Below are 26715 nucleotides of genomic sequence, written 5' to 3'. Positions count from 1 at the left end.
AAATACCAAGGTAGAAGAAAAAAATCCCTCGGATTTGCAATGGTAATTAATGTTGACATCTGTATTTATGCATCTCAAAATCTTGTGTAAACATACTTCAGTGGGGTCACGAGAATGTTTTATATAAATGTACCAAGACACTCCACCGACAGTGCCATTTAGAACAAAATAATAACATGAAGTGGACCAGCTGAACACACATTTTAACAAAATTCAAACAGCCCTTATGAGATAAGAAGTTCCTGTGATAGGTCTGAACTCCAGATAATTGCTTAATATCACAGTTCCATTTTAAGATCCTGAAGTTTTGCTAACAATTCAAAAAAGTCAAACGGACTCCCAATTTGCATGTGAGTTCTTAATTAAGGATTTCACTGAAATACTTTATAATAACTGTCTTTGTTGAACTGTGGTGTTGGAGAAGACTCTTGAGAGTACCTTGGACTGGAAAGAGATCAAATTGGTTAATCCTAAAGGAAATCAGTCCTGAATATTCATTGGAAGGACTGATGCTGAAACTCCAATACTTCGGCCACCTGATGTGAAGAACTGACTCATTGGAAAAGACCCTGATGCTGGGAAAGATTGAAGGCAGGAGGAGAAGGGGACAATAGAGGATGAGATGGTTGGATGGCATCACTAACTCGATGGATATGAGTTTGGGCAAGCTCCGGGAGTTGGTGATGGACAGGGAAGCCTGGTGTGCTGCAGTCCATGGGGTCACAAAGAGTCAGACACGACTGAGTGACTGAACTGAACTGAACTTCGAGTTACACGAGACAATCATAAGCTCTTCTAGATGTAAATTATGGAATTTGGCTTTAGTCACACAATACAAACACCAAAGTTTATGAATAGGCAAAAAAAGTGTTCCAATAACTGAATATTTTTTTCTGCTGTAATGATACAGCATTTAGGCATAGACCCTCTCATCATGCAACCTTTCCTTTGCTTCTGAACATGACAAATGTCACGTGGCGCGGAGAGTTCATTTGTTACAAACCCAGACACTATTCAAGTAGCAGCTGGGGATTACTATTTTTTTCAATATGGAAAACTTTTCTAGGGTTCAAGAAATGGCTGTGTTATGACCACACTGAAAAGAAGCACAAGCAGAGTCCTCATCACCTACAAGGAACTAGGAAAACAAGCAAATATTCTTGTCATTTACCAAGGAAGGAAACGAGAGACCCTTTCCCCAATGGCAGACTGTGGACTGGAGCTCTGAAGATCCTCCAACCACCTCGTCCAGCTGATTCTGCTATCTGGAAGTACTTCTCTCCTCCTGGGTCCTTTTCAAGACAAGGATGAGAACTCACTCTAAAACACTCACTCTAAAACATCTGCCAGTTCCAAGCACAGTTCTCTCAAACCAAGCCTGTAGGGCACAGCTGCCTTCCTACTGGCCACGTCTCCTTGAGGCAGTCAGAGACTGGGAGACCTAAAAGGTTTTCCCATAACCTCTCCATAAATGATGCAGTAAATCATCTACATCAGATAACAAGACTTTTTCAAAGATGCAGGAACAAGGGTGGTGGGGAGGAGGGAAGCCTGTATCTCATCATCCGGTGAATCTTTTGAGATGAGTTGAGAACAGCAGGCTGGCACCTGTGGCCAGGACAGAAAGACGCGATCCTGTGGATGCAACCAACTGTCACACATGTTTCTGTTATGGAGCATGTGCTCAGAGAAAACAAAGGACTCACATTTATCTCCCTTGGAGTTACAAGCCTTTGAACCTCCTTGGGTGAATATTCTATATTAAAAACCCAAAGCTTCTGTCTCCTAGGTTGAACATAAATTCAAACTCTGGCAGACATCTCGTGAGAGAGACAGAGGCGTGCTAAGTGGAGAAATACGTGCAGTGCTGGCTTTAAACACCACCAAAGTCTACTGAGATATTTTGAATCTATGGATGCTTCTAATTGGGCTTATTGAACTTTGCCGGAAAAGGTAGGACATTTTGGGAAGGTTACTATTATCAACACCTGAGACTTATCTCATTTTAGGTAAAATGCTGAAGCTTTTTGTATATAATGTAAATACTCTTCTTTACAATGCTTTCAGGTAAATGTGGTTAAGGGCATCAACAAGGTACACAGAGTGATCTCCTGAAGGTTTCCACTTAGAGCCGAGTGGAGCCAGGGTGATGCCCGCAATGAACCTGTTCTGGAATCTGCAGATTTTCTTTACACTGCCTGCCTGTGTCAGAGGTGCCCAATGCCAGTTTCACTGCAGAAGCATCACTTGTAGAGCCTCTAAAGCACAGTGCCAGGGGCCCATGCCAGACTCACTCAATCCTGATACTTTGGATAGGGTCCTAACATGTATGGGACTTCTTAGGTGGCTCATTTGTACAGAACACACTTGTCAATGCAGGAGATGCAGGAGACTCGGGTTCCATCCCTGGGATGGGAAGATCCTCTGGAGGAGGAAATGGCAATCCACCTCCATATTCTTGCCTGGGAAATCCCATGGACAGAGGAACCTGGCGGGCTAGTGTCCATGGGGTTGCAAAGAGTTGGATACAATTTAGCAACTGAGCACATAGCATGTATAAGCCTTTAAAGTCATGTGAATGGTGATTCTTTGCATGCTCAGGGTTGGAAATCACCAATCAATGGATGGATTTCAATTACTACAAGTAGATTAGGCTGGAAAGAGTAATAGCTCCATTTTAAGACCTAGGCTGATGAGAAATTATGAGAGTGGTGACCTCTACACCATCCAAAGCAACCCTCCTTAAAGATGACAGTGTACCTGCTGCCCTGATGATTCTGACTCGGCAGGTCTGAGGTGAGGTCTGTTTCTGAATTTTGAACAATTTCTTAGGTGTTACTGATGCTGCTGGTCAGCAAAAACATATTTTGAGTAACAAGGACCTGGGAACCAGAATCCATGTCGAGGTTGTAAATAACTATGAAGTGACCAAGAGATGAAGGTTGAAATCTCAGTATTTGAATCCTGACCCAGAGTTCTGGCTGTGGTCATATTCACTGTAAAGGCAGCATTTTGATGATGGGGCCTGTTCATCCCCTGTTACTCACCCTCCTGTCTGCTCTGCACGGCCTTGCCAGGTTGCTGAGGATGCCAGCAGTTGTGCTGTGACAGATATCTGGGTATCAGTAATGTTCCTTAGTGACTCAGTGGTACCGAATCTGCCTGCCAATGCAGGAGACATGGGTTTGATCCCTGGGTTTGGAAGATCTCCTGGAGAAGGAAATGGCAACCACTCCAGTATTCTTATCTAGGAAATCCCATGGATAGAGGAGCCTGGCAGGCTACGGTCCATGGGGTCTCAAGAGTCCGACACGACCTAGTGATTGATTTAATGTTTAATAGCTTCAATTCAGATGATGCTCCTAGTGTACTTTTCCTCCAGGTAATACTGGTCTTTGCTTCTGTGGGTATGGGTGTGTGTGCACATGTGTTAGTCGCTCAGTCATGTCCAACTTTTGTGACCCCATGGACTGTGGCCTGTCAGGCTGTTCTGTCCCCATGGATTTTTCCAGGCAAGAACACTGGAACAGATAGCCATTCCCTCTTTCAGGGGATCTTCCCAACCCAGGGAATGAACCCAGGTCTCCCGCATTGTAGGTAAATTCCTTACAGTCTGAGCCACCAGGGAAGCCTGGTCTTTGCTTAGAAAGGAAAAATGACTGTCCATACAGCTGGTCTGTGGTCTTCTCCCTAAGGAAGACAGTCTTCCCTTCTCACCTCACTCACCAGGCTGTCTTTAAAATTAACAATAAGTATGATTCCATTATGATCATAATTAGTATCTGAACTTCTTTCAAACAAAAGAGCCTAATTAAAAAATGGTTTTAGTCCTGCCCTGTGATTTTTTTTTAGTGGGGTGGAATAGAAATTTACATTGAAGGTTTAAAAATCTGATCGAATGACACTGAAGAATTTCCAGACTGAAATAAGAAAACAGTAATCTTAAGAGGGAAACTTCTCAAGTCAATGTAATAGGCACTTAAACCTAACACAAGCAAAACAAGGTTTTAAAAAATAATTTACGTGAAATTATTTGTACCTATATATTTTAAGATACTTACTGCTATGTTGCCTTCTGGGAGTTTTGCTGGCTGATCTTTATAAGGCATCTTCTTAACTTCAAAGGACACCAGGGATGCAAGAGAATAGGGATCATTTTTCCTCTGAAATTAAAAATATTTATTTAAAATATATTCCATGTAAAACTTTAAAGTTATATTGGCAGTCATCCAGTTGTTTTCAATGTTTTCCATTTCCAAAGAAATATTCCCTCCTTCTTTCTTCCTTTTCTCTCTTTTTTACTTTTTTTTTTTGCTATCCATCTATCCATTCATGATCCATTCGCTTATTCATCCATCCATCCATCTGTTCATCATCCATTCATCTTTCATCCGTCCATCCAGTTATCTATCCATTATCCACTATGTATCCGTCATTCATTCAACCATCCATAAATCATCCATCCATCCATCATCATCCATCTATCATCCATCATCCATTCATCCATCACCCATCCATTATCTGTCTAGACATCCATCCAACCATCCATCCGATCATTCATCTTCTTACTTCTAAAGATAATCTATCTTATTACCAAAAGACTTGGCACAATAAGGTTAAAATAAAAACAGAAAATCAGACATCCTTAAAGGAGTAAGCACAAGTGCTCTTACTGAAGAACATAGTGGGGAGACATCGTGAGTACAAATTCTTGTTGTCTGATGGAACGAAATATTTTAGGAGAGAGACTGCTGCTAAGTTACAAAGAAATTAGTCATATTTCCTTTTATAGACAACAAAGGTCCATCAAGTCAAAGCTATGGTTTTTCCAGTAGTCATGTATGGATGAGAGAGTTGGACTATAAAGAAAGCTGAGCGCTGAAGAACTGATGCTTGTGAACTGTGGTGCTGGAGAAGACTCTTAAGAGTCCCTTGGACTGCAAGGAGATCCAACCAGTCCATCCTAAAGGAAATCAGTCCTGAATATTCATTGGAAGGACTGATGTTGAAATTCTAATACTTTGACCACCTGATGTGAAGAACTGACTCATTGGAAAAGACCCTGATGCTGGGAAAGATAGAAGGCAGGAGGAGAACGGGATGACAGAGGTTGAGATGGTTGGATGGCACTACTGACTCAATAGACATGAGTTTGAGTAAACTCTGGGAGTTGGTAATGGACAGGGAGGCCTGGGGTGCTGCAGTCCATGGGGTCGCAAAGAGTCAGATATGACTGAGCTGCTGAACTTAACTGAAGGTCAAAGGAGAGTATGTAAGAGTAAATCAAGGAAAACCACTCTGAGAACTTAAGCTTCTGTGATTTTCCTCCATTTAGCTTGAGACAGTGATGCGATCTAACCAGTGGTGGGATGTAGCCAGCTCACAGTGGCTCTTGTAAATACAACACTAAAATCTGAAGACCTTTGAGTACCCATTGTTAAACAGAACCATTATTAAAACAAATTATATATACATGTAAACTTAAGTAAATTGTATTTCTAAAAAGATAATAAACACTCAAACCTCAGTTCTGAGTAATAATTTTATTGCATTTTATGCTCTTGATGGTCTTCCCAGATGGTGCTAGTGCAGGAGACATAAGAGACGCAGGTTCAATCCCTGAGCCAGGAAGATCCCCTGGAAAAGGCCATGGCAACCCAGTCCAATATTCTTGCCTGGAGAATCCCATGGCAGAGGAACCTGGAGGACTACAGTCCATGGGGTTGCACAGAGTCGGACACCACTGAACAACTTGGCACCCATGCACACACATGCTCTTGATATTATTTAGCTCTACTGCATCTGTAGGGAAAACACTCTAGGATGCTGTGCTGCTCTGCATCTCTGGCCACCTCCATACTCTGTGACATCATGTTGCAGCTTGAAGTTGACCATAATGGGGATACTTACATCACATGAATCAGCACGTGCTACATATCAAAGTTTTACTAACATTTTCACCATCTAGAATCCAATGTTGGGTTTCTTGAGGCCAATTTGGCAGGTTGTATTGTAATAATTTACATATTTTTACAAGGTATTTTTGCCCCTGTGGTTGAATTTTTCCTCCCTTCAACAAACCCCATTTCTTCTATGTGATAAGAACAAGTTAGAGTATGCAAAACTTTTATATATACTTAAAGTCATTACATCTTTGGCATTTTTGTTTTATTTTCCTATCCTGAAATTTGAGGGTAAGGAACTTTGTTCATTTGGAAAAATTCTTTTTTGGCTGTTATTTTTTCTATGTTCTCTTGTCTCCTGGCATTTCCATTTTAATTGAAAGCTGGATTTTTGTTTGTGTGAGAAGGATTTTTGTTTTTTAAAATTTAAAAATTCTTGCTCATAAAATCTTGTGTATACTTGGTGTTTCAAATCTACTTTTGTTACTACCCTGGCTGATAGACACAGAAGAAACATGACAAACGCCAGTAGTGAGATTCTGTGCCTAAGAGTTATAATCACATACTCCAGTGTGAATCCAGGCTCCCAAATCTTCAAAGAGTAAATTTTCTTTTGTCTCCAAATTCAATATTAAAAAACACTGACAGAAAATAATTCCCTTGCTCTTGAAGTAATATCTTTGGGAAACAAATCATGGGAGAACTTATCTCTGAATCAACTCTAGATGGAAAGTTTTTCTCCAACGTGATTCTGCATTTATGAACATGGAAATTTCTTAATGAATAACAAATGTACTTATTAACAAAACAGAAATAGAGTCACACATGTAGAAAACATAGTTGTCAGGAAGTAAATGGGTGTTTTTGCCGTTGCTGTTTAGTTGCTAAGTTTTAACAACAAATGCAAAGGGGTGGGCAAGGGATAAATTGGAAGATTGGGACCGACATACACACATTACTATATACATAGATAACTAATAAGGACAAGGAAAGCTACTCAATACTCTGTAATGACTGATATTGGAAGAGAATCTGAAAAAGAGTGAATACATGTATTTGTATAACGGATTCACTTTGCTGTGCAGTAGAAACTAGCACGTCATTACACATTGGCTACCCTCCAATAGAAATTTTAAAAGAGAGGTGGGATTTGAAGTCTAGAATGTGGGGAAACATGTTTCTCTTGGCGGTCTTCTCTCCTCCCTTTACCCTCTTTGCTCTTGACCAGCCTGACTCCTCCTCACATTTCCACTCATCACCACCATTTCTGATGGCTCACAAGCCACTTTTCTTTGTGCTTTGCTGAACATCAGAAACATCTGGGATCGGGCCTAGAGATTGTGATTCAGTATGTCTGGAATGAGACTATAGATGCCCTATATTGTTTGGAATTTCCACACTGTTGTTTAACTTTTTATCTTTCTTAATTACTTTCTCCCCACCAAGATTATAGAAAACTAGAAGGCATAGAGCATGGAATATTAAGCCTATACTTTCCATAGCACCTAGAACAGCATGCCCAGGAGGGTTTCATCAATCCTCCTTGACTGACAGTGTGAACAGATGGTGAACGAACCCATCCAATAGTTGGGTTATTCAATGGTTATCCCATATCCACCCATTTGATTATTGCTGTTGCTGTTCAGTCAGTAAGTCATGTCTGACTCTTTGCAATCTATGGACTGCAGCGCACCAAGCTTCCCTGGCCTTCACTATCTCTTAGAGTTTGCTCAAACTTATGTCCTTTGAGTTGATGATGCTATTGAACTATCTCATCCTCTGTTGCCAGATTCTCCTCTTGCCTTCAATCTTTCCCAGCATCAGGGTCTTTTCCAATGAGTCAGCTCTTCACATCTGTGGCCAAAGTATTGCAGCATCAGCATCAGTCCTTCCAATGAATATTCAGGGTGAATTTCCTTTAAGAATGATTGGTTTGATCTCCTTGCTGTCCAAGGGACTCTTGAGATCTTCTCCAGCATTACAATTCGAAAGCGTTATTTCTTTAGCACTCAGCCTTTTTTATGGCCCAACTTCCACATCCATACACGATTACTGGAAAAACTATAGCTTTGACTGTAAGGACTTTTGTCAGCAAAGTGATGTCTCTGCTTATAATATGCTGTCTAGGTTTGTCACAACTTTTCTTTCAAGGAGCAAGCATCTTTTAATTTCCTGGCTGCAGTCACCATCCACAGTGATTCTGAAGCCCAAGAAAATAAAATCTGTCACCCATTTGATAGCACCTTATAAAAAGTTTAATTCTTTCAATTATTGAATTGGACCTCCGCTCCTATCGATGAGATTAGGAAGTTCAGGAAGTTGTAAGAGAAGGCTGTAACATAAGATGAAGGCTGTTGTTCATGACAAGGGGCTGTGGACATGCTTTCATCTCTGCTACCTAATTCACTGATGCGAAAGGGCACCATCTGGGACCTGAACAGACTTAGTGGTAGGCAACAGCCGGTAAACAAGGCAATTCTTTGTTCTTTATTTTAAATATTCTCCAAATGCAGCATTTCTTCCAGTTTCAGTAGAAAAAATTTTTTCTCATTTTTCCAAGATGCTCTGGAGCCCTTGGGAAATGTGAAACATGAGTTGTTATGCTGTGATTGGTGGGATTGGCACCGAAGGTACAGGAGTCCTCTGTCTGCAAGTCAAAAACCTGGCACAGGTAAGTATTTAATTTATGAAAAACAATCATGAGCAGAGTCCTTTTATTGATTTCATGTTCAACGTTGAATGCTTTCAGCCATGTTCTTTACATAACAATGATGTTATTCTTACATTAAAAACTTGTCTCTTCTTTTTTTGTGGCAATCTACTCCTGTAAGAGCCATCATTGCCATATTGTAGTCAAGTTAGGATTGAAAAAGCAGCTGGTTAATATCCACTGATGATATGTTGAACTTTTAACCTGCCCCAGGTAGCTACTAAACCTTAGAGAATGCCCTATCCTTCTGTCATTGCCATGTCATTAATTTTTTATATTTATTTTTATCTATATATTTACTTGGCTGCACTGGGTCTTAGTTGTGGCATGTGGGATCTTTTTTGTTTCTTTTTTTTTTTTTTTTGCTTAGGCATGAGAACTCTTAGCTGCATCGTGTGTGACCTAATTCCTCGACCAGGGATCGAATCCAGGCCTCCTGCGTTAGGAGTGAGGAGTCTTAGCCACTGGGCCATCAGGGAATTCCCTGCCACAGCATTTAAACTGTGGTTTGCAGCCCACCAGTGCCTCAATTATGTACTACTGCACAATGATTGGCTTATGGCCATGGTACTAATAAAAAGAACAGAGTTGGGAACAAAGAGAATGGGGAATGAGGCTTTTGAGTTGAGTTGAATGGAGAGTGAGGGTGGCCAGGACCATCAAGAATTTCCCCGACTCCCACCTTCCCTGCTGCTTAATTCCTTCTCAAGAATTATTTTTAACTGCACATTCATTTTATAAAGCCTTTGTTTAAATACTCAACATCTCCCAGAAACAAAGCCGTGTGAGACAACAAAACCTAAATAATTATTGGTCAAACTTAAGTTTTTAAAGAGGTCGCTCTTTCAAGTAACAATCACAGCACAGGGCACCATTTAGAATTGAAGAAAATATTTTTCTGACCAGTATGCATGTTTATTCTTGGGCTTCCCTGGTGGCTCAGTCAGTAAATCTGTCTGTAATGCGGAAGACCTGGGTTCAATCCCTGGGTTGGGAAGATCACCTGAAGAAGGGAATGGCAACCCACTCCAGTATCTGAAGGATCCCCATGGACAGAGGAGCCTGGTGGTCTACAGCCCGTGGGGTCACAAAGAGTTGGACATGACTGAGTGACTAAGCACGTGCATGTTTACCAGTGGGCAAAACGAAAAATAATGCAGCAAATCGTATCAGCTGAGAACTGTCAACTTTCTCCCCTGGGTTAGGAGGGCAGAAAATGTTTGCCTCCTTCTGGGTGGTGGGATAAACTGTTAGACTTCCAGGATCTAGTATGTTCTTTGACCAGCAAGTGAGGGGCAGTTTGCAGTAATGCTCTCCTCTCTGGCCATCAGCCTCTGAGACTGGAACAAGCAGAAACTGTGGAAGTACAGAAGTCTGGGTTCCAGCTGTGAGTAGACATGAAGCGACTTGTGTCAGGCTCTCCAGGATCTTTGGAAGTGTTAACTTTGATCTGGCAAAACCTCAGAATGTCCCTGAAGGTTGTTCTGGTCTGACTCTACTTGTGCTAAATAGTTATTGTTTAGAAAATCCCTCAGTTGGTATTGATTTCTTCCACATCCACTGGGTCTTCAACAGGTAGATAAAGATGTAATTTTCCTTTCTTTTTTAACTTCTATATATTGTGGAAGTACTTTGTATACATCTTTTTTATTATTTATTTTTGGCTGCGCTGGTTCTTCTTTGCTGTATGTGGGCTTTCTCCAGTTGTGGTGAGCAAGGGCTCCTCTTTACTTATAGGCTTCTCAGTGCAGTGGCTTCAGTGGCTCCCCTTGTTGTATAGCACAGACTCCAGGGCATTCGGGCTTCAGTAGTTGTGGTGCATAGGCTTAGTGGCCCTACAGCATGTGGGATCTTCCTGGACCAGGGATCAAACCCATGTCCACTGTATGGGCAGGTGCATTCATAACCACGGAACCATCAGGGAAGTCCTAAATCTTTTTCAAAGATTTATTTTATTGAAGTATAGTTGACTTACAATTTTGTGTTAATTTCTGCTGTACAGCAAAGTGATTCAGATATATATATATATATTCTTTTTTCATACTTTTATTATGGTTTATCACAGGATATTGAATATAGTTCCCTGTGCTACACGGTAGGGTCTTGATGTTTATCCATCCTATATATACTAGTTTGCATCTGCTAACCCCAAACTCCCAGTCTATCCCTCCCCCACCTCCTCCTCCCCACTGGCAACCACAGGTCTGTTCTCTCTGTCTGGGAGTCTGTTTCTGTTTCGTAGATAAGTTCACTTGTGTCATATTTTAGATCCCACATGTAAGGGACATATGGTATTTGTCTTCCTTAGAGAGGCAAATTTCACTCCATAGGTCTTCTACTGGAATAGCATGCCATGCCCAGAACTGATGGATGTCATCTAGGAAAATCATTCTCCCTTGGCCATAGGGTCATAGTGATTTTAGTCCTGCTTTATTAAAGAGTTATACTTCTTCATTGCAGTAGGATGTGATGCCCAAAGTAATCCTAGGGATAGATGGTTATCATTCAAATTGTGTGGGCTTGGGAATTCAGTAACACCCATGTTTCCCAACCCTTAGATAAAAAGTCATGGCCAAAAAAGCAGAATGGCAATGAGCAAATTGTTCACATCCAAGTGGTACCTGAAGCAGTGCTTGGCACATAGCTGGCAGTCAGCACTTCATAAATATTTGTTGAGTAAATGAATAAATAATGGTTTAACAACAACAGCAGAAAGACACTGTGCACTGGTCTTTTCTTTAGGTCACTTGTTCAAAGCTGGAGATGATTTTGCCCCCAGGGGACATTGGCAATGTCTGGAGTCATTTTTTGTTGTCACAACTGGGCTGAAGGCTTTTACTGGCATGTAGAACCCAGGGACGGGGAAGCCTGGTGGGCTGCCATCTATGGGGTCGCACAGAGTCGGACATGACTGAAGTGACTTAGCAACAGAGGGCAGGGGCCTGGGATGCTGATAAACATCCTGCATTGCCCAGGACCACTCCTCACAACAAAGAATTATCTGAATCAGAATATTAACAGGGCTGAGTTTGAGTTTGAATAATCCTGCCTTAGGTCTTTTTTTTTAAAAAAAGGTTTCATAAAAACATTTTTAAAAATACCTTTAATTTTCCTCCTGTTTATTATAGAAACAAAATTATATAAGATTTGTAAGACTATAGAAACATTTTGAATCATAGAAAACATAAAAATCTGGAGCTACAATATTCTGCATTTTTAACTAGATTCAAAAGGATTTACCATTGGATTTTTCTATGGCACAATGAGCCAAATAAATTTTTGAGTAGTTAAAATAGGGGCAAGATTGCATAGATTTGGTAGGGTTTTTAATTTAGCTCCTCCCCCTGCCCCAGATCCTCCCCAAACAACAAGGTCACAACACAGTATCATTTAAATAAATAGCTCCTTCCACATGGAAAAAATTAATCTGCTTAGTATAAAAGAGATTTTAAACCTTTAAAATGTATATAATCAATTAGTCATCTCTAGAAGTGTGGGATGCTATAGTCCAGACAAGCTAAAGCAGTGAGGAGTCTACAAATCAATGTACCTGACACTTTACTGAGAAGCTCGTCTAGCTGAGCCCAGGATGTGGTATCACCAGACAAGGAAGACTTAGGACAGTATCTCTTTCCCCTTCTAAGCTGACTATATTTTAATTTTTCTGGGCATATGGCTTGAATTATGTAACTGTACTCGCCATCATTTCATTAACTACTATCTACCAGGGAACTACTAGACAAGGGTGAGTTAAATAGATCTGTTTAAATCTAAGTCACTGTCTGAAGGACTCAGGGACTCAGGATATGTAAACTATCTTCACCCAAAATACCACGCACGCACACACACACAATGGAGTATCCTTTAGTCACAAAAAAGAAAGAAATCTTGCCTTTTGCAACACCAAGGATGGACCCTGAGAACATTATGCTAAGTGAGATAAGTCAGACAAAAAAAAATAGGGTATGATCCCACTTAACGCGGGAATCTTTAAAAAAAAGCCAAACGTATAGAAGTAGAGAACAATGGTTATCAGGATCTGTGAGTCAGGGAAATGGAGAGACGATGTTTAAGGTACAAACTTGCAATTAATGCATGGATTAGTCCTGGAGATCTAATGTGCAACAGAAATTCTAGTCAACAACACTGTAGTATAGACCAAAGCTGTTGAGAGATTAGATCATAAAAGTTCTCAACATACATACACACAAGGTCATTATGGGAGGGGACAGAGGTATCAGCTAACCTTACTGTGATAAACATTTCACAGTATACAGGATCCAATCATCATGTTGTACACCTTAAGTTTATATAGTTCACATGCCAATAAGATCTCAATAAATCTGGAAAAATATCAACTTCATGTAGTGGGAAAGATGACCAGCTGTCCTTGGCTCAATTCCTCCACAGAAATTTCTTTAAAAATTTTAAACATTAAAGAAGTAAATTTTTAAAAAAATTTTTAATTAATCTAAAAATTAAAAAATAAAAAATCTAATGGAAAAAATTTGAAAATTAAAACATTTTAAAAGTTAAAACATTTAAAAATCCTTTTAAAAAACGCTTCCCTCTGAGCTTTTGAGAAGAGGTTTCCTGTGAGTGGCACGTCAGTGCTCCAGGGTCTTCTTACCTGGAGAAATGTCTTGGCCCATAGCCGTGACCTGACTTTCAGGACGGCGCTTTCTCCTCCTCCTAGTCGTCCCACCACACAGGAGATTTGTAAGCACTCAATGTTTGTGCAATTCTGCAAAAAACAGCAGCAGCAGTGGTGAATTGGTATCTTTAAATCTCGGTAGAGAATCAACACTAGAGTCTGTCTATTTACATTCTGTTTCCTCAGAAGTCGTTGCTTACTCCATAAACTTTAAATAAAGAACAAATGCACTGAAACGATCAAGAAAAAACACGGTTTGGTAGGAAAGACGCATCCACATTGGTGGTACTATAGAGCTAAAACGGATCATAAAATACGATGTGAAATTTAAGCTCCGTTCTAAAGACTTCAAAACAATCTTTCCACAACAGCAATTGAACTGCTCCATTTCATTTTCTCAGAACTCAGGAAGATATTACTCAAAGACAGTCACAGCACCAGACCCTGAACTAAGCAAATCCTGAAACAGCTTCAGAGGAAGGCCCATGAGTCTGTATTATCTCAGAGACCCAGTGATATTAACCCATAGACAAGTATTTGTTCCATAACATTCTTCTGGCTAAATTACTTTCTAGTTATAAAGCAGAATCTTCTTTAAGTTCCAGCCATTAAGCTGGTATTTATTTTTAATAATTTTTATTGGAGTATAGTTGACTTACAATGTTGTGTTAGTTTCTGCTGTACATTAAAGTGAATGGGGAATTGGTTCTTCTGTATAAGTTGTGTGCATGTTCAGAACAGTGGAGAGAAGGGTGTTTGGGAGTGGGGTGGGCAGATGGCAAGGAGGTAAAGAATGGTGGTAAAGAATAGTCCTATTTGTGCTAAGAAGTTTCCATTTGATTCAGAAGGTCCTGAGGAAGCCTGTGAAGCATTTTATTATTTTTTTTAAATTTTATTTTTAAACTTTACATAATTGTATTAGTTTTGCCAAATATCAAAATGAATCCACCACAGGTATACATGTGTTCCCCATCCTGAACCCTCCTCCCTCCTCCCTCCCCATACCCTCCCTCTGGGTCGTCCCAGTGCACTAGCCCCAAGCATCCAGTATCGTGCATCGAACCTGGACTGGCAACTCGTTTCTTATATGATATTTTACATGTTTCAATGTCATTCTCCCAAATCTTCCCACCCTCTCCCTCTCCCACAGAGTCCATAAGACTGTTCTATACATCAGTGTCTCTTTTGCTGTCTCGTGCACCGGGTTATTGTTACCATCTTTCTAAATTCCATATATATGCGTTAGTATACTGTATTGGTGTTTTTCCTTCTGGCTTACTTCACTCTGTATAATAGGCTCCAGTTTCATCCACCTCATTAGAACTGATTCAAATGCATTCTTTTTAATGGCTGAGTAATACTCCATTGTGTATACATACCACAGCTTTCTTATCCATTCATCTGCTGATGGACATCTAGGTTGCTTCCATGTCCTGGCTATTATAAACAGTGCTGCGATGAACATTGGGGTACACGTGTCTCTTTTCCTTCTGGTTTCCTCAGTGTGTATGCCCAGCAGTGGGATTGCTGGATCATAAGGCAGTTCTATTTCCAGTTTTTTAAGGAATCTCCACACTGTTCTCCATAGTGGCTGTACTAGTTTGCATTCCCACCAACAGTGTAAGAGGGTTCCCTTTTCTCCACACCCTCTCCAGCATTTATTATTTGTAGACTTTTGGATCGCAGCCATTCTGACTGGTGTGAAATGGTACCTCATAGTGGTTTTGATTTGCATTTCTCTGATAATGAGTGATGTTGAGCATCTTTTCATGTGTTTGTTAGCCATCTGTATCTGTGAAGCATTTTAAACAAGGGGTCTGATCATGTGTGTATTTCAGGAGAGAGGTGGTAGGTGAGAAAGAATAGAAAGAGGAGGGTGGGATGCAGGGAGGTTGATAAAGGCCAAATAAGAGATGATGGGACCCTGATACAATGGGAATGGAGAGAAGATGAATTTTAGGGAAGTTTAGGAGGTAGAATAGATCCATGGTAGCCAACTTAAGACTGGGACAAGGGAGAGAGAGAAATGGGAGAGCTCTTTGGGCTTGGTGATAGAGTGGATAGGTACTGGCTTTATTGAGATTGGGAATTCTAATGGTGGAGGGTGGGGGGTGGTTCATGGAGACAGAGAGTTGTGCACATATTGGGTCTGGTGTGTTGATCAGACATCAAGAAAGATGACACAATTTAGAGCAGCAGTCCCCAACCTTTTTGGCATCTGGGACCGGTTTCATGGAAGACAACTTTTCCATGGATGAAGGGTGTGTGTGTGTGTGTGTGTGTGTGTGTGTGTGTGTGTGGAGTGACAGTTTCTGGATGATTCAAGCACATTACATTTATTGTGCACTTTATTTCTATTATTATTACATCAGCTCCACCTCAGATCACCAGGCATTAGATCCTGGAGTTGGGGACCCCTGGTCTAGAGTATAGGCAGCCTGGGGGCTGAGATGGCAGGAGGCACTTAGGCATGAGTGGAGTTAGGGTCAGGCAAGAATTTCTCTGAAAGAGAAGACTCAATGGGAGAGAAGAGGAGGGGCTGAGGATGGAATCCTGAGGTAAAGGAACATTTGGGGATGGGAAGAAAAGTCTGTGCAAAAGGCTAAGAAGGGTAGTCCAAAAAGTAGGAAGAGGACCAGGAGAGAATGTTTTGGGGATGGCAAGGGATGTGATGATTTCAAGAAGTGATCAAGAGTATCACACACCGAGTAGGGTTAGAAAGATAAGGTTTCTGTAAGCTGAGTAACAAAAGAGAGAAGAGAGCTTAGGGAGATGGGATGATAACTATTACACAAAACCAGCGGGGGCCAAGATGAGAAAGGCTAGGATGTTCTCAGGCAGAGGAGAAATTATACCTCCGTGTTAACAGATACAAAATTTTTCCTATGCAAATTGGAAATTATGATCCCAACACAGGATGCTGGCATTCTGCACTTTCAAATTCCTAATCAGAAATGGGATTCAGTAAGTTGTTTTTAACTAAACAAAAACTGTAGGAGGTCTTATTTAGCTTTTGATTTCAGAATAAACTTCGCATAATCACTCCCTATCCAGAACTGCTTTGACTCGAGGACATGGGGAGGTGGATGATTTGCAATTGTTGCACCAATAAGAGAGAAAGGGAATAAAACATGAGTTTCAGATAAGGAAATCAAAGATCACCTTGCTCTCATCTGTAAGTAATAATTTTCTATGATGTTCAGACATTAAAAATCGTCTTGAAATAAAAATCTTTAATGAGAAAAAATAGGAGGGAAAAATCTGACCCTACAGATTTTGATTTTACTGAGACTGGGTAAAGTCTTTTTACTGAGATTGGTCAAAATCTGACCCAACAGAAATGCATATAATTTTTAAAAGAATTTTAGTTTTTGATCTCTGTTGCCTTGGTGTACTCATGAGAAATATGCTAAAGTGGAAAATGTAAAATATATTCAAATTTCAATTTTCTAAATTGCTGATCCTCATAGTTTAGGACATTGCTTTGCCAGAGGGCTTTCTTATTGCTACTGAATATGAGAATTCTATAGCTGTCAATCCTTGTTTTCTTTCTTTAAAGATGAATTATTTATTAAATTTTAAATTGAGTTATAATTAGTATATATAATTGGGCTTCCCTGGTGGCTCAGAGAGTAAAGAATCTGCCTGCAATGCAGAAGACCTGGGCTTGATCCCTGGGTCAGGAAGATACCTTGGAGAAAGGAATGGCTACCCACTCTAGTATTCTTGCCTGGAGAATTCCATGGACAGAGGAACCTGGTGGGCTACAGTCCATGGGGTCACAAAGAATGGGACATGACTGAGCAACTAACACAATTGATATATACCATTATTACTTTCAGGGATACAATGTATTGATTTGATATTTGTATATATCGTGAAATGAGCACCACAGCCAGTCTAGTTAACATCCACCACCATGCATAGTCACACAGTTTTTTTTTCTTGTGATGAGAGCTTGTAAGAGCTACACTCTTAGCAACTTTCAAATATGCAGTGTGGTATTGTTAATTGTAGTCACCATGCTTACGTTACACCCTCATAACTTAAATCACTGTTTTCTGTTCTTTCATTCTTCCTGGAAGCTTTTTGAAAATAATCATACCATATTAATTCCATTACTTTATCCTACACTGAATAGCATATAGATTCCCTACTCTTATATTTTGAAAAACATTACAGTGACATAAAAATTTACAGAAAGTTGAGTCGTATCTGCCAACTGCTATAGTTTTTTGCCATGTAATTGCAGGTGCTTCTTTTATAATAAAGGTTCCTCTCTTTATTTAACTGATTACATCAGACTCACTCCTTGCACTTTTGTGTCAATGGACATGAAACAAAAAGGTTTCATGTTTGAAACCTTTTATGTGGTTGGGATAAAAAAAAATGAATATCAGAGTATGTCCAAGACATACATTTTAACTAATTAAATGTTTATTGTCATTTCAGTGGGATCTGGGGGAGAAAATTAGGCAAATACAAGTGTTCAGACTGTTACCCTGACTTGAAAAATTCTGTTTTATACTGCTCTTTTTCTATATATTTGGTTACTTTCTGCCCTACCCATCCATATGTGTCTCAACTTCTGAAGTGTTAGATTATGTAGTTTTATCATCATTTGTCGCAGTGATCAAAGATTCTTGGGGCAGCGCCCTCATTATCTGTCAGGCCTGGCATATATTTTTAAAAAGCACATACATTTAGATCCCTGGTGGTCCAGTGGTTAAGATTCTACTTCTACTGCAGGGGGCATGGGTTCAATCTCTCATTTGTGAACTAAGATCCCACATGCTGTATGGCATAGCCAAAAAATGTTTAAAAATTAAAAATAAAAATTTTAAAACACATGTATCAAACAAAACAAAACAATATTTTAACCCTTTTAAAGCATACAGCTGGGCTTCCCAGGTGGCAGTAGTCGTAAAGAACTCGCCTGCCAATGCAGGAGACATTAGAAACACGGGTTCAGTCCCTGCGTTGGGAAGATCCCCTGGAGGAGGGCACAGCAATCCATTTCAGCATTCTTGCCTGGAGAAGCCCATAGACAGAGCAGCTTGGTGGGCTACAGTCCATGGGGTCAAAAAGAGTCAGACACAACTGAAGCATGCACGCACGCAAGCATACAGCTAATGGCATTAATATTCACCATAGGATGAGTGGGACAACTGAATTGAAAATGCTGAGCACGGAATTCCCTGGTAGTACAGTGGATAAGAATCTGCCTGCCAGTGCAGGGGACACTGGTTTGATCCCTGGTCCAGGAAGATTCCATATGCTGCAAAGCACCTAGGCCCGTGTGCTGCAACAAGAGAAGTCACAGCTATGAGAAGCTCATGTACCACAACCATGAGTGGCCCCTGCTTGCCGCAACTAGAGAAAGCCCAAGCAGCAACAAAGACTCAGTGCAGCCAAAAATCAATAATTTTTTTTTTTTAAAGAAAGTGCTGTGTCATGAATGCCATCTACAGTTTTACAAAGGGCTGACTAAGCTCAGGCTAGCTCCACCACAGACCCCAATACTTTGGGCCCAGAACATCTGCAAACACCATTCTTGACTCCTCTAGTGGAGCAGAGGACTGTGAGATCCAGGGATGGGGTGAGACACCTCAAGATCCACTGCGTGGGCAGTGTTTCTCCAGGCTCACTCCAGCTCTCACCAGCTCAGTATCTGGGGACTGGCTGATGACTGAATCTTTGTCTTCTTGAAATGTACGAAAGGTCGTGTTTTATGTTTCCATTATTACTTCTCCCATGTAGCCTCCAGGGCAGGTTCAGAAGAGTGAAAAAGTTATATTGCAAAAAAAAAAAAAAAAAGTCTCTTTTACGTCTGAAATACATACTGCCAAAAAGTTGGTCATATCTGAGTTTGGGAGGTGACTGAAAAATGGTACTTAAAGTTGAAAATTGAAACCTCCTGCCTTTGGGAATGGCAACCCACTCCAGTGTTCTTGCCTGGAGAGTCCCAGGGATGGGGGAGCCTGGTGGGCTGCCATCTATGGGGTTGCACAGAGTCGGACACGACTGAAGCAACTTAGCAGCAACAGCAGCAGCAGCCTTTGGGAATTCTGTCCGGTCCAACCTCCCCTCTCAGATCTCCACGCTCTGAGACAACTCACCAGGATCTTTGCGGGGCTCTGTCTGTGAGGCTCCAATTGAGGCACATCTCTCCTCCTGACCAGATGAGGGATGGTGGAGTTTCGCAAAAATGCACTCAGCTCAGGGGTGTCCTCCCGGGGGGCAGCCGGCTGCACAGAAAGCCAGAGATATTACACCAGATACAAGAACACTTGTTACCTTTTTCATTAGCCTTGAGCACCAGGCGATTTCTTTTATTGACTATGATTCACCTAAGAATTCAGACACATTCTCATTAATCAGCAGCATCCCCATCAGCAAGATGAACATTGGGCTTCCCTGGCATTCCAGGAAATGGCAAATCACTCCAGTAATCTTGCCTGGAAAATCCCACGGACAGAGGGGCCTGGCAGGCTACAGTCCATGGGGCCACGAAGAGTCAGACATGACTTAGCAACTTCTCTTTCTTTCCCTGGCGGTTCAGTGGTTAAGAGCCTGTGCTTCCACTGCAGGGGGCGAAGGTTCGATCCCTGGTCAGAGATCTAAGATCCCACATGCCATGTGGCAGCCAAAACAAAATAAACAAAAGGTGAACTACACTGGAGAGAAACAAGCCTCAACTTTGTCCAGTAATAGGAATTCCTAAAGCCTGGGGAATGCACTGCTGGAATGTTTATCTCGCAAGGGTAAAATTTTAAGTGGGAGTTATTTCCCTGTAAGGACAGAGAGAATGTGGAAGTGACTTTCTGAGTGTGAGCCGTCAGTTTCTCGTTACTTTCCTCTTGCTGTCAGGGAACTGAGGAGCATTCTGTATGGTGAGATGGATTCTGAGGTGGCAGAAAAGAGAGGTGCTGATGGTGGGAAAACAGCCGGATGTGGTCAAGGACCGACTTGGGCATGTCTGAGCCCCACACGCTGCAACTGTAAGAAGTGTTCCCTCAGGAGAGAACCATATTCTGTTTTTTTGAAATTAATTTTTCTTGGAGTATAGTTGCTTTACAATGTTGTGTTAGTTTCTATTGCACAGCAAAGAGAATCAACTATACGTATGTATGTATGTGTGTATATATATACACACACACACAATCCTTTTTAAGATTTCATTCCCATTTAGGTCACCACAGACCACTGAGTAGAGTTCCCTATGCTATACAGTAGGTTCTCATTAGTTATCTATTTTATGTGTTAGTTTCTCAGTCATGTCCAACTCTGTGCAACCCCGTGGCTGAAGCCCAGCAGGCTCTTCTGTCCATGGGATTCTCCAGGCAAGAATGCTGGAGCGGGTTGCCATTCCCTTCTCATATACTATCAATAGCGTATGGGCTTCCCAGGTGGCTCAGTGGTAAAGAATCCACCTACCAGGCAGGAGACCCAGGTTCGATCCCTGGGTAGGGAAGATCCCCTGGAGAAGGAAATGGAAAACCACTCCAGTGTTCTTGTCTGGGAAATTCCATAGACAGAGGAGCCTGTCTGAGATACAGTCCACTGGGTCACAAAGAGTTGGACAGGACTTAGCAACTGAGCATGTGCATGATCAATAGTGTCCATATGTCAATCCCAATCTCCCAGTTCTTCCTACCCTTCTTCCCCCTCTGATGAACCATATTCTAATGAAAATGACTCTTCCCTAGCACCCCATGTGTACACTGTGTTGTAACGGAGCTTGTTTTCAGCCCTGAGTTTGTTTGGCAAGTCTTCTAGAACTTACAATGTTTTCTCAGGCTCCATGCCAGTCATATCTGCTCACCAAATAAACATTTTGAGAATCCCAATAAATCATAAATACTATCCCATTGAAATATTTTATTTTAGACTGACTGAGTATAAAGCCTGAATTTTTGGCTTCCTGCTACCCTTCCCCACCAGCACATCTTTTTCTACCTGGTCTCTTTTTGTAGTCACAGAAGCAATCCTAGTATGCTCATCTCTGTGGGAAGAATAAGATATTCCTACACTGCAGCTGAAATGATAGTGCTTAGTATATCCTAAGAACCTAGAAAAATCTCCTGGATAAACAGAAAGATAGAGTCCAGGCTTCTTAGTAAGACTGCTCAGCCATGTGTGTGCTGACCTCCACCTGTGCTCCAGTGTCCTTTTTCACCAAGAGCCCAGAGCATCCTGCTCCCCAGCAAGTAGAACCATGTCCCACTCCTGCCCTGCAGCAGGCTGATTCCCCAAGGCTGTTTGATGTTCCAGGTGATGGCTCTGTTCTCCATCAGCACCTGTCAAGCTGCAGAGTCATTGCCTGCCAACTGGTCTGAGTTGCCCCATGAGGAAAATGTCAAATGAAAAGCATAGAATAATATATCTCAGCAAACATAAAAAAAGAAACCAAAACTCCAAACCAACCAATCAACCAAACAACAACAAAAAACCGGAAAGGAAGGAAACTGGCAGGGAAAAGTCAGAGGGGCGGATATCAGATGTAGGAGACAACCAAGGAGAAGTGTGATTCTATAGAAATCTAAGGAAAAGAAAGTTGCAAAAATGAGCGATGATTCCTTCTTTGCTATTCCTCCCAAGGAGAGGTGGACTCTAATCACCTCCCTTAATTCTCGGTTGGTCTCAGGGACTTGCTTGACCGAAAGAGTGTAGCAGACAGAAAAATAAATAAAAAATATGTGACTAAGAATGTAAATCCTGCAGAGGAATAAAGAAAGGTTAGGACTAAAAGGATTCATTGAATCTGTCACCTAAGAAATTATGGAATATGATCCAGCAACTCCATTTCTGGATAGATATACCTGAAGAAAACAAAAATGCTAACTAGAAAAGCTATCTGCATTCACGTTCACTGCAGCATTATATCCAATAGCCAAACCTGGAAGTAAGCTCTGTGTCCACAGATGAATGGACAAAGAGAGTGTGGTATACATATACAATGATATACAACGCAGTATTATTCGCTCATAAAAAAGGAGGGAACTCTGCCATTTGTGACAAAATGGATGGATCTTGAGGGCATTATGCTAACTGAAATAAATCAGAGAAAGACCTTATGATCTTACATACATGTGAAATCTTAAACAAACAACCCCTCCCCCCCTCCAAAATCTATGAAACAAACATATCTATACAGAGAATTGGAGAAGGAAATGGCAACCCATTCCAGTGTTCTTGCCTGGAGAATTCCAGGGCCTGAGGAGTCTGTGGGCTGCTGTCTACGGGGTCGCACAGAGTCGGACACGACTGAAGCGACCTAGCAGCAGCAGCAACATACAGAGAATAGATTGGTGGTTGCAAACTGGCGGGTACAAATTTCAGTTATAAAATAAGTAAGTTCTCGGATGTATAGATGGTGACCATAGGTAATAATACTGTATTGTATATTTGAAACTTGCTAAGAGAGTGGATCTAAAAGTTCTCATTCCAAGGAAAAAGAAACTTGTAATGATGTAAAGTTATGGATGTCAACTAGACATTGTGATCATTTTGCAATATATATAGATATTGAATACATTGTACATCTGAATCCAATAAAATGTTACATGTCAATTAAGTAAAGAACAATAACAACAACAACTTATGGAGGCCCTCTCCTGAGCAGAAGATTGGGAGAGATGGAAATTGAACCACAAAACTAAAGAATGAATGGATTTAGAGAAGTGGATAATTATTTCAAGAAGTATGAAATTAAATCTCAGTCTTCTTCTCATATGAACTAATGCCTAATGGTGAAGATGAGATACATCTTCATCCCCCACCAAATATGAAAGCAACAAAACAAAATAAAACATGAATATGCTTAGTAGCTGCTTGTAAGGAGACAAAAGATAGTAACAAAACTTTATGGGCATATAGAGGATACTGGCGGAGAAGGCAATGGCACCCCACTGAGTACTCTTGCCTGGAAAATCCCATGGACGGAGGAGCCTGGTAGGCTGCAGTCCATGGGGTCGCTAAGAGTCGGACACGACTGAGCGACTTCACTTTCACTTTTCACTTTCACACATTGGAGAAGGAAATGGCAACCCACTCCAGTGTTCTTGCCTGGAGAATCCTAGGGACAGGGGAGCCTGGTGGGCGGCCGTCTATGGGGTCGCACAGAGTTGGACACGACTGAAGTGACTTAGCAGAGGATACTGGTGAAAAAAAAGTTATGACCTTTATAGAAAAGATTATTGACAGCTTTTTAAAATGAGGGAGAGCTACATAGTAATTTAGAAAGATACATGATCTTAGAGGAAAAGGCAGATTACAAAATCGCATATAAGATTTTAAAAAATGAATGTTTACTTACATTGTGTATCAAAAATAGGACTATTTAGAATAGCTGTCTAATTGTTACCACCAGTGGTGGAGTTTTAATGATATTAAAGAAGTTTTGCTAATTACTTTTTAGGTATGACAATGGTATAATGGATTTCTAAAGAGTGTCCTTAATTATTGGCAACATACAACAAAATGTTTATGGGTGAAACAAAAACATAAACTAACAGATAAATAGAATATAGAACAGAAAATGGGCAACAACATTACTAGAAATCAAATATTTTCTTCTCTATGTTTTTGCATCTTGCCTGATACATTGCTTTGATGGGCATTTAGTATCTCTCAATATGAAAACCAAGAAGATTATAATAAGAGTAAAAGAGAAATAAGGAAGTAGGGATAGCAATACAGTTTGGCTAACAAATGGAGGGAAAAACAATCCATTCTTGGAAGAGGATACAGAGGCAAGTTATTTGCTTTTAGTTTGTTTTGAAGACAGAGGAAATTTAAATAACTTTAATTTGCTCTGAGGAAGGAATGAGTAGAGAGGAAGAGGTTGCAGATATTGGAAATGGGGAATACTTGAGACAGCAAAGTTAAACTCAGAATTGGGAGAAGGACTCTCCTCTGGAAGTGCTGGAGAGGAGCTAAGGATGAGGGAGAGATGATTAGAAGTTGGCGGGGATGGGAAATGGGTCATTTGAAGACTGTCTTGCTTTAAGTCACTGGCTAATGGTGGTGATGCTTGAGAGATGGGATAGGAGGTACAGAGAATGTCGTGAAGGTTTGGAGAAGCCGATGAGGAGAATGAGAGGGAGTGGCCATCAGCTGGCCGAGCAGGCTCTGCAGATGCCGTTGCCCAGTGAGCATCAGGCACCATTCATCTGTAACATGTCCACAGGCCAAGTGGTCGAGAAGCCAGAATCTGGGATCCAGCATGAGGGAGATGGTCAGGCCACGAACTCAGAAAGCACAGAGGACAAGGGAGGTGGCGTAAAGGAGCTCGTAAAAGGATGTTGTAACCAACTCATCATAGCTTCCAGGCTTGGCAGGAAAGTATAGCCAAAGGCAGTCTTGAGAGTGGGGTGAGTTAACTGACTCAGAGAAAGTTTTTGTATCAAGGAAGAAAAGGGCTAGTGGAGGAAGGAAGTGAGAAAAATAGAGAAATAGAAGACTGATTTATTAGAGTCTTGGATGCTGAACTGAATATTTCAGAGGTAAGGACTTAGAGGGGATGTTCAAAGCACTGGGCTAATGGGATGCATGGGAGTGAGCGTGAGGGTCAGCCATGTGGACTTTGCAGTATTTCAGGACAATGGCAGGTGGGTGATGCAGGGAGCTCAGTAGAGCTCAGGGAGACTCAGTAATGGAGAATCTGGTAGAGAAGTCTTTGCAGGGCTTTCCAGTTTCTGGGCTCTAATGCCTGATGGTCTGAGGTGGAACTGATGTAATAATAACAGAAATAAAGTCCACAATAAATGTAATATGTTTGAATTATCCCCAAATCATCAGCCCATACCCTAGTCTGTGGAAAAATTATCTTCTACTAAACCGGACCCTGTTGCCAAAAAGGTTGGGGACCGCTGCTTTATAGTGTAAGATTAAAACTTGAGCTTAGACAGAAAATTCAGAATTGTGGAAATCTTTAAGGTTCCCTTATGTGTTTTCCATCATATGCTCAGGTGTTTGTGTGTGTGTGTGTGTGGTGTGTGCTACGTGTGTAGTTTTTGAGATTGAGCATGTGCAATTTCTTCTTTTTATAGGTCACTGGAAGGTATGTTAACCCTGTAGGTAACCAAACTATAGAGCAGAGGTGCTGGAAGAACTAGTGAAATTTTTTTTTTTTTTATTCTCAAAGTATAGCCTACTTTTGAGCTTCCCTGGTGGCTCAGACAATAAAGAATCTGTCTGCAATGCAGGAGACCTGGGTTTGATCCCTGGGTTGGGAAAGATATCCTTGAGAAGGGAATGGCAACCCACTTTAGTGGGAATTCTCCTTGCCTGGAGAATTCCATGGACTAGTGGAGCCTGATGGGCTACAGTCCATGGGGTCGCAGAGTTGGACACAACTGAGCAACCGACACTTTCAGTCTACTATTATTGTTAGTAGCAGCAGCAGCAGCAGTTGTAGTATAACAGCTGTAGTCAAACAACAGCCCAAAGAGAAGAAAGCCCTTCAACTTCCTATGTGTTTATACTGGATGCAGCTTGTGTACAGAAGAAGTCAGGACACGTCCTATTGTGGTGCTCCCTGGTGTACCATTACTCACAAATATTTCTAAGTGGTTTCTCCATAAAACCCAGGACTTGCTCTGAGATACAGAATGAATGAATGTATCACACCACAGAGGCTGATAAAATGTATTTCTTCCTTTTAGTGGCAGTGTTTTACAAATAGAGGAACACTGCTCTCAAGTACCATCATCAAAGTCCAATGGCTCGCAACCCAGTTTTCTCAAACAGCATTCCAGAAATTATTTCAAAAGACAAAGCAAAACAAAAATACAACCCCCCAAACAAGGTAGAAGTTATCCAAGAAATGTAAACACCAGTTACAGGCTATTTTCCAGATGAACCTTTTTAGCCTGTTTCACCATGGATCACAAACCCACAGGTCAAGTTTTTCCTTAAGCTGAAACCCTTTGGGCCGAGGGAGGCTGGCCTCTTAGCACCCAGGTTAGGCAGACTTTCAAGTTCAGGGTAATGTTTGCTATGTGCTATGGGAAGCTAGTGGCAAACACTAACATATTTCTTTCGAACAAACATGAAAATCGCTTCTTTCTGCAATAAGGAAACAATTGTTAGTAAATAGGGTTCTCTCCCCATCTGTTAGTCAGATTCTGACCCCAACAGGGGTTTTCTATTTTCATAAATCTTCACAAACTCTTCACTGTGGCATAGGTTTAAATTGATGGATTAAAGGGATACTGTGTGGCTGGAACATTCAATATAGTTGGAAATGCAGCTCTGGAAGAAAAGAGTTGGGTGACATTAGATAAAAGCTCTGTGAATCCAAATAAACGCAGCACATAGTATTTTTTCAGCCTATTTGTCTTTGGATTGCAGGTATTTCTCATCCATAAAAGGCAGTTGCCTTTTTCTCACGTGACTCTGTGTCTGTAATTAAATCGAAACAGAGATGAGTCCAGGGGGTTGGT

The 26715-nt window shown here is 41.0% G+C and overlaps 1 protein-coding gene across 1 annotated transcript in view; it reads right to left on the bottom strand.

The window, feature by feature from the left end:
• ITGA8 (integrin subunit alpha 8) overlaps window positions 1-26715 on the bottom strand; it is a 188970-nt gene that overhangs the window by 10923 nt on the left and 151332 nt on the right. Inside the window, exons 26-28 of the mRNA XM_005910374.3 lie at window positions 19387-19515; window positions 13244-13357; window positions 4062-4163 (exon numbers count right to left, since the gene is read on the bottom strand). Coding sequence (XP_005910436.2) covers window positions 4062-4163; window positions 13244-13357; window positions 19387-19515 — 345 coding nt within the window. The remainder of the gene's footprint in view (window positions 1-4061; window positions 4164-13243; window positions 13358-19386; window positions 19516-26715) is intronic.

Source organism: Bos mutus, chromosome 13, assembly GCF_027580195.1.
Source record: "Bos mutus isolate GX-2022 chromosome 13, NWIPB_WYAK_1.1, whole genome shotgun sequence".
Classification (NCBI taxonomy): Eukaryota; Metazoa; Chordata; class Mammalia; order Artiodactyla; family Bovidae; genus Bos; species Bos mutus.
The sequence above is the reverse complement of the archived record's forward strand: the minus strand, read 5'-3'. Positions and strand labels throughout refer to the sequence as shown.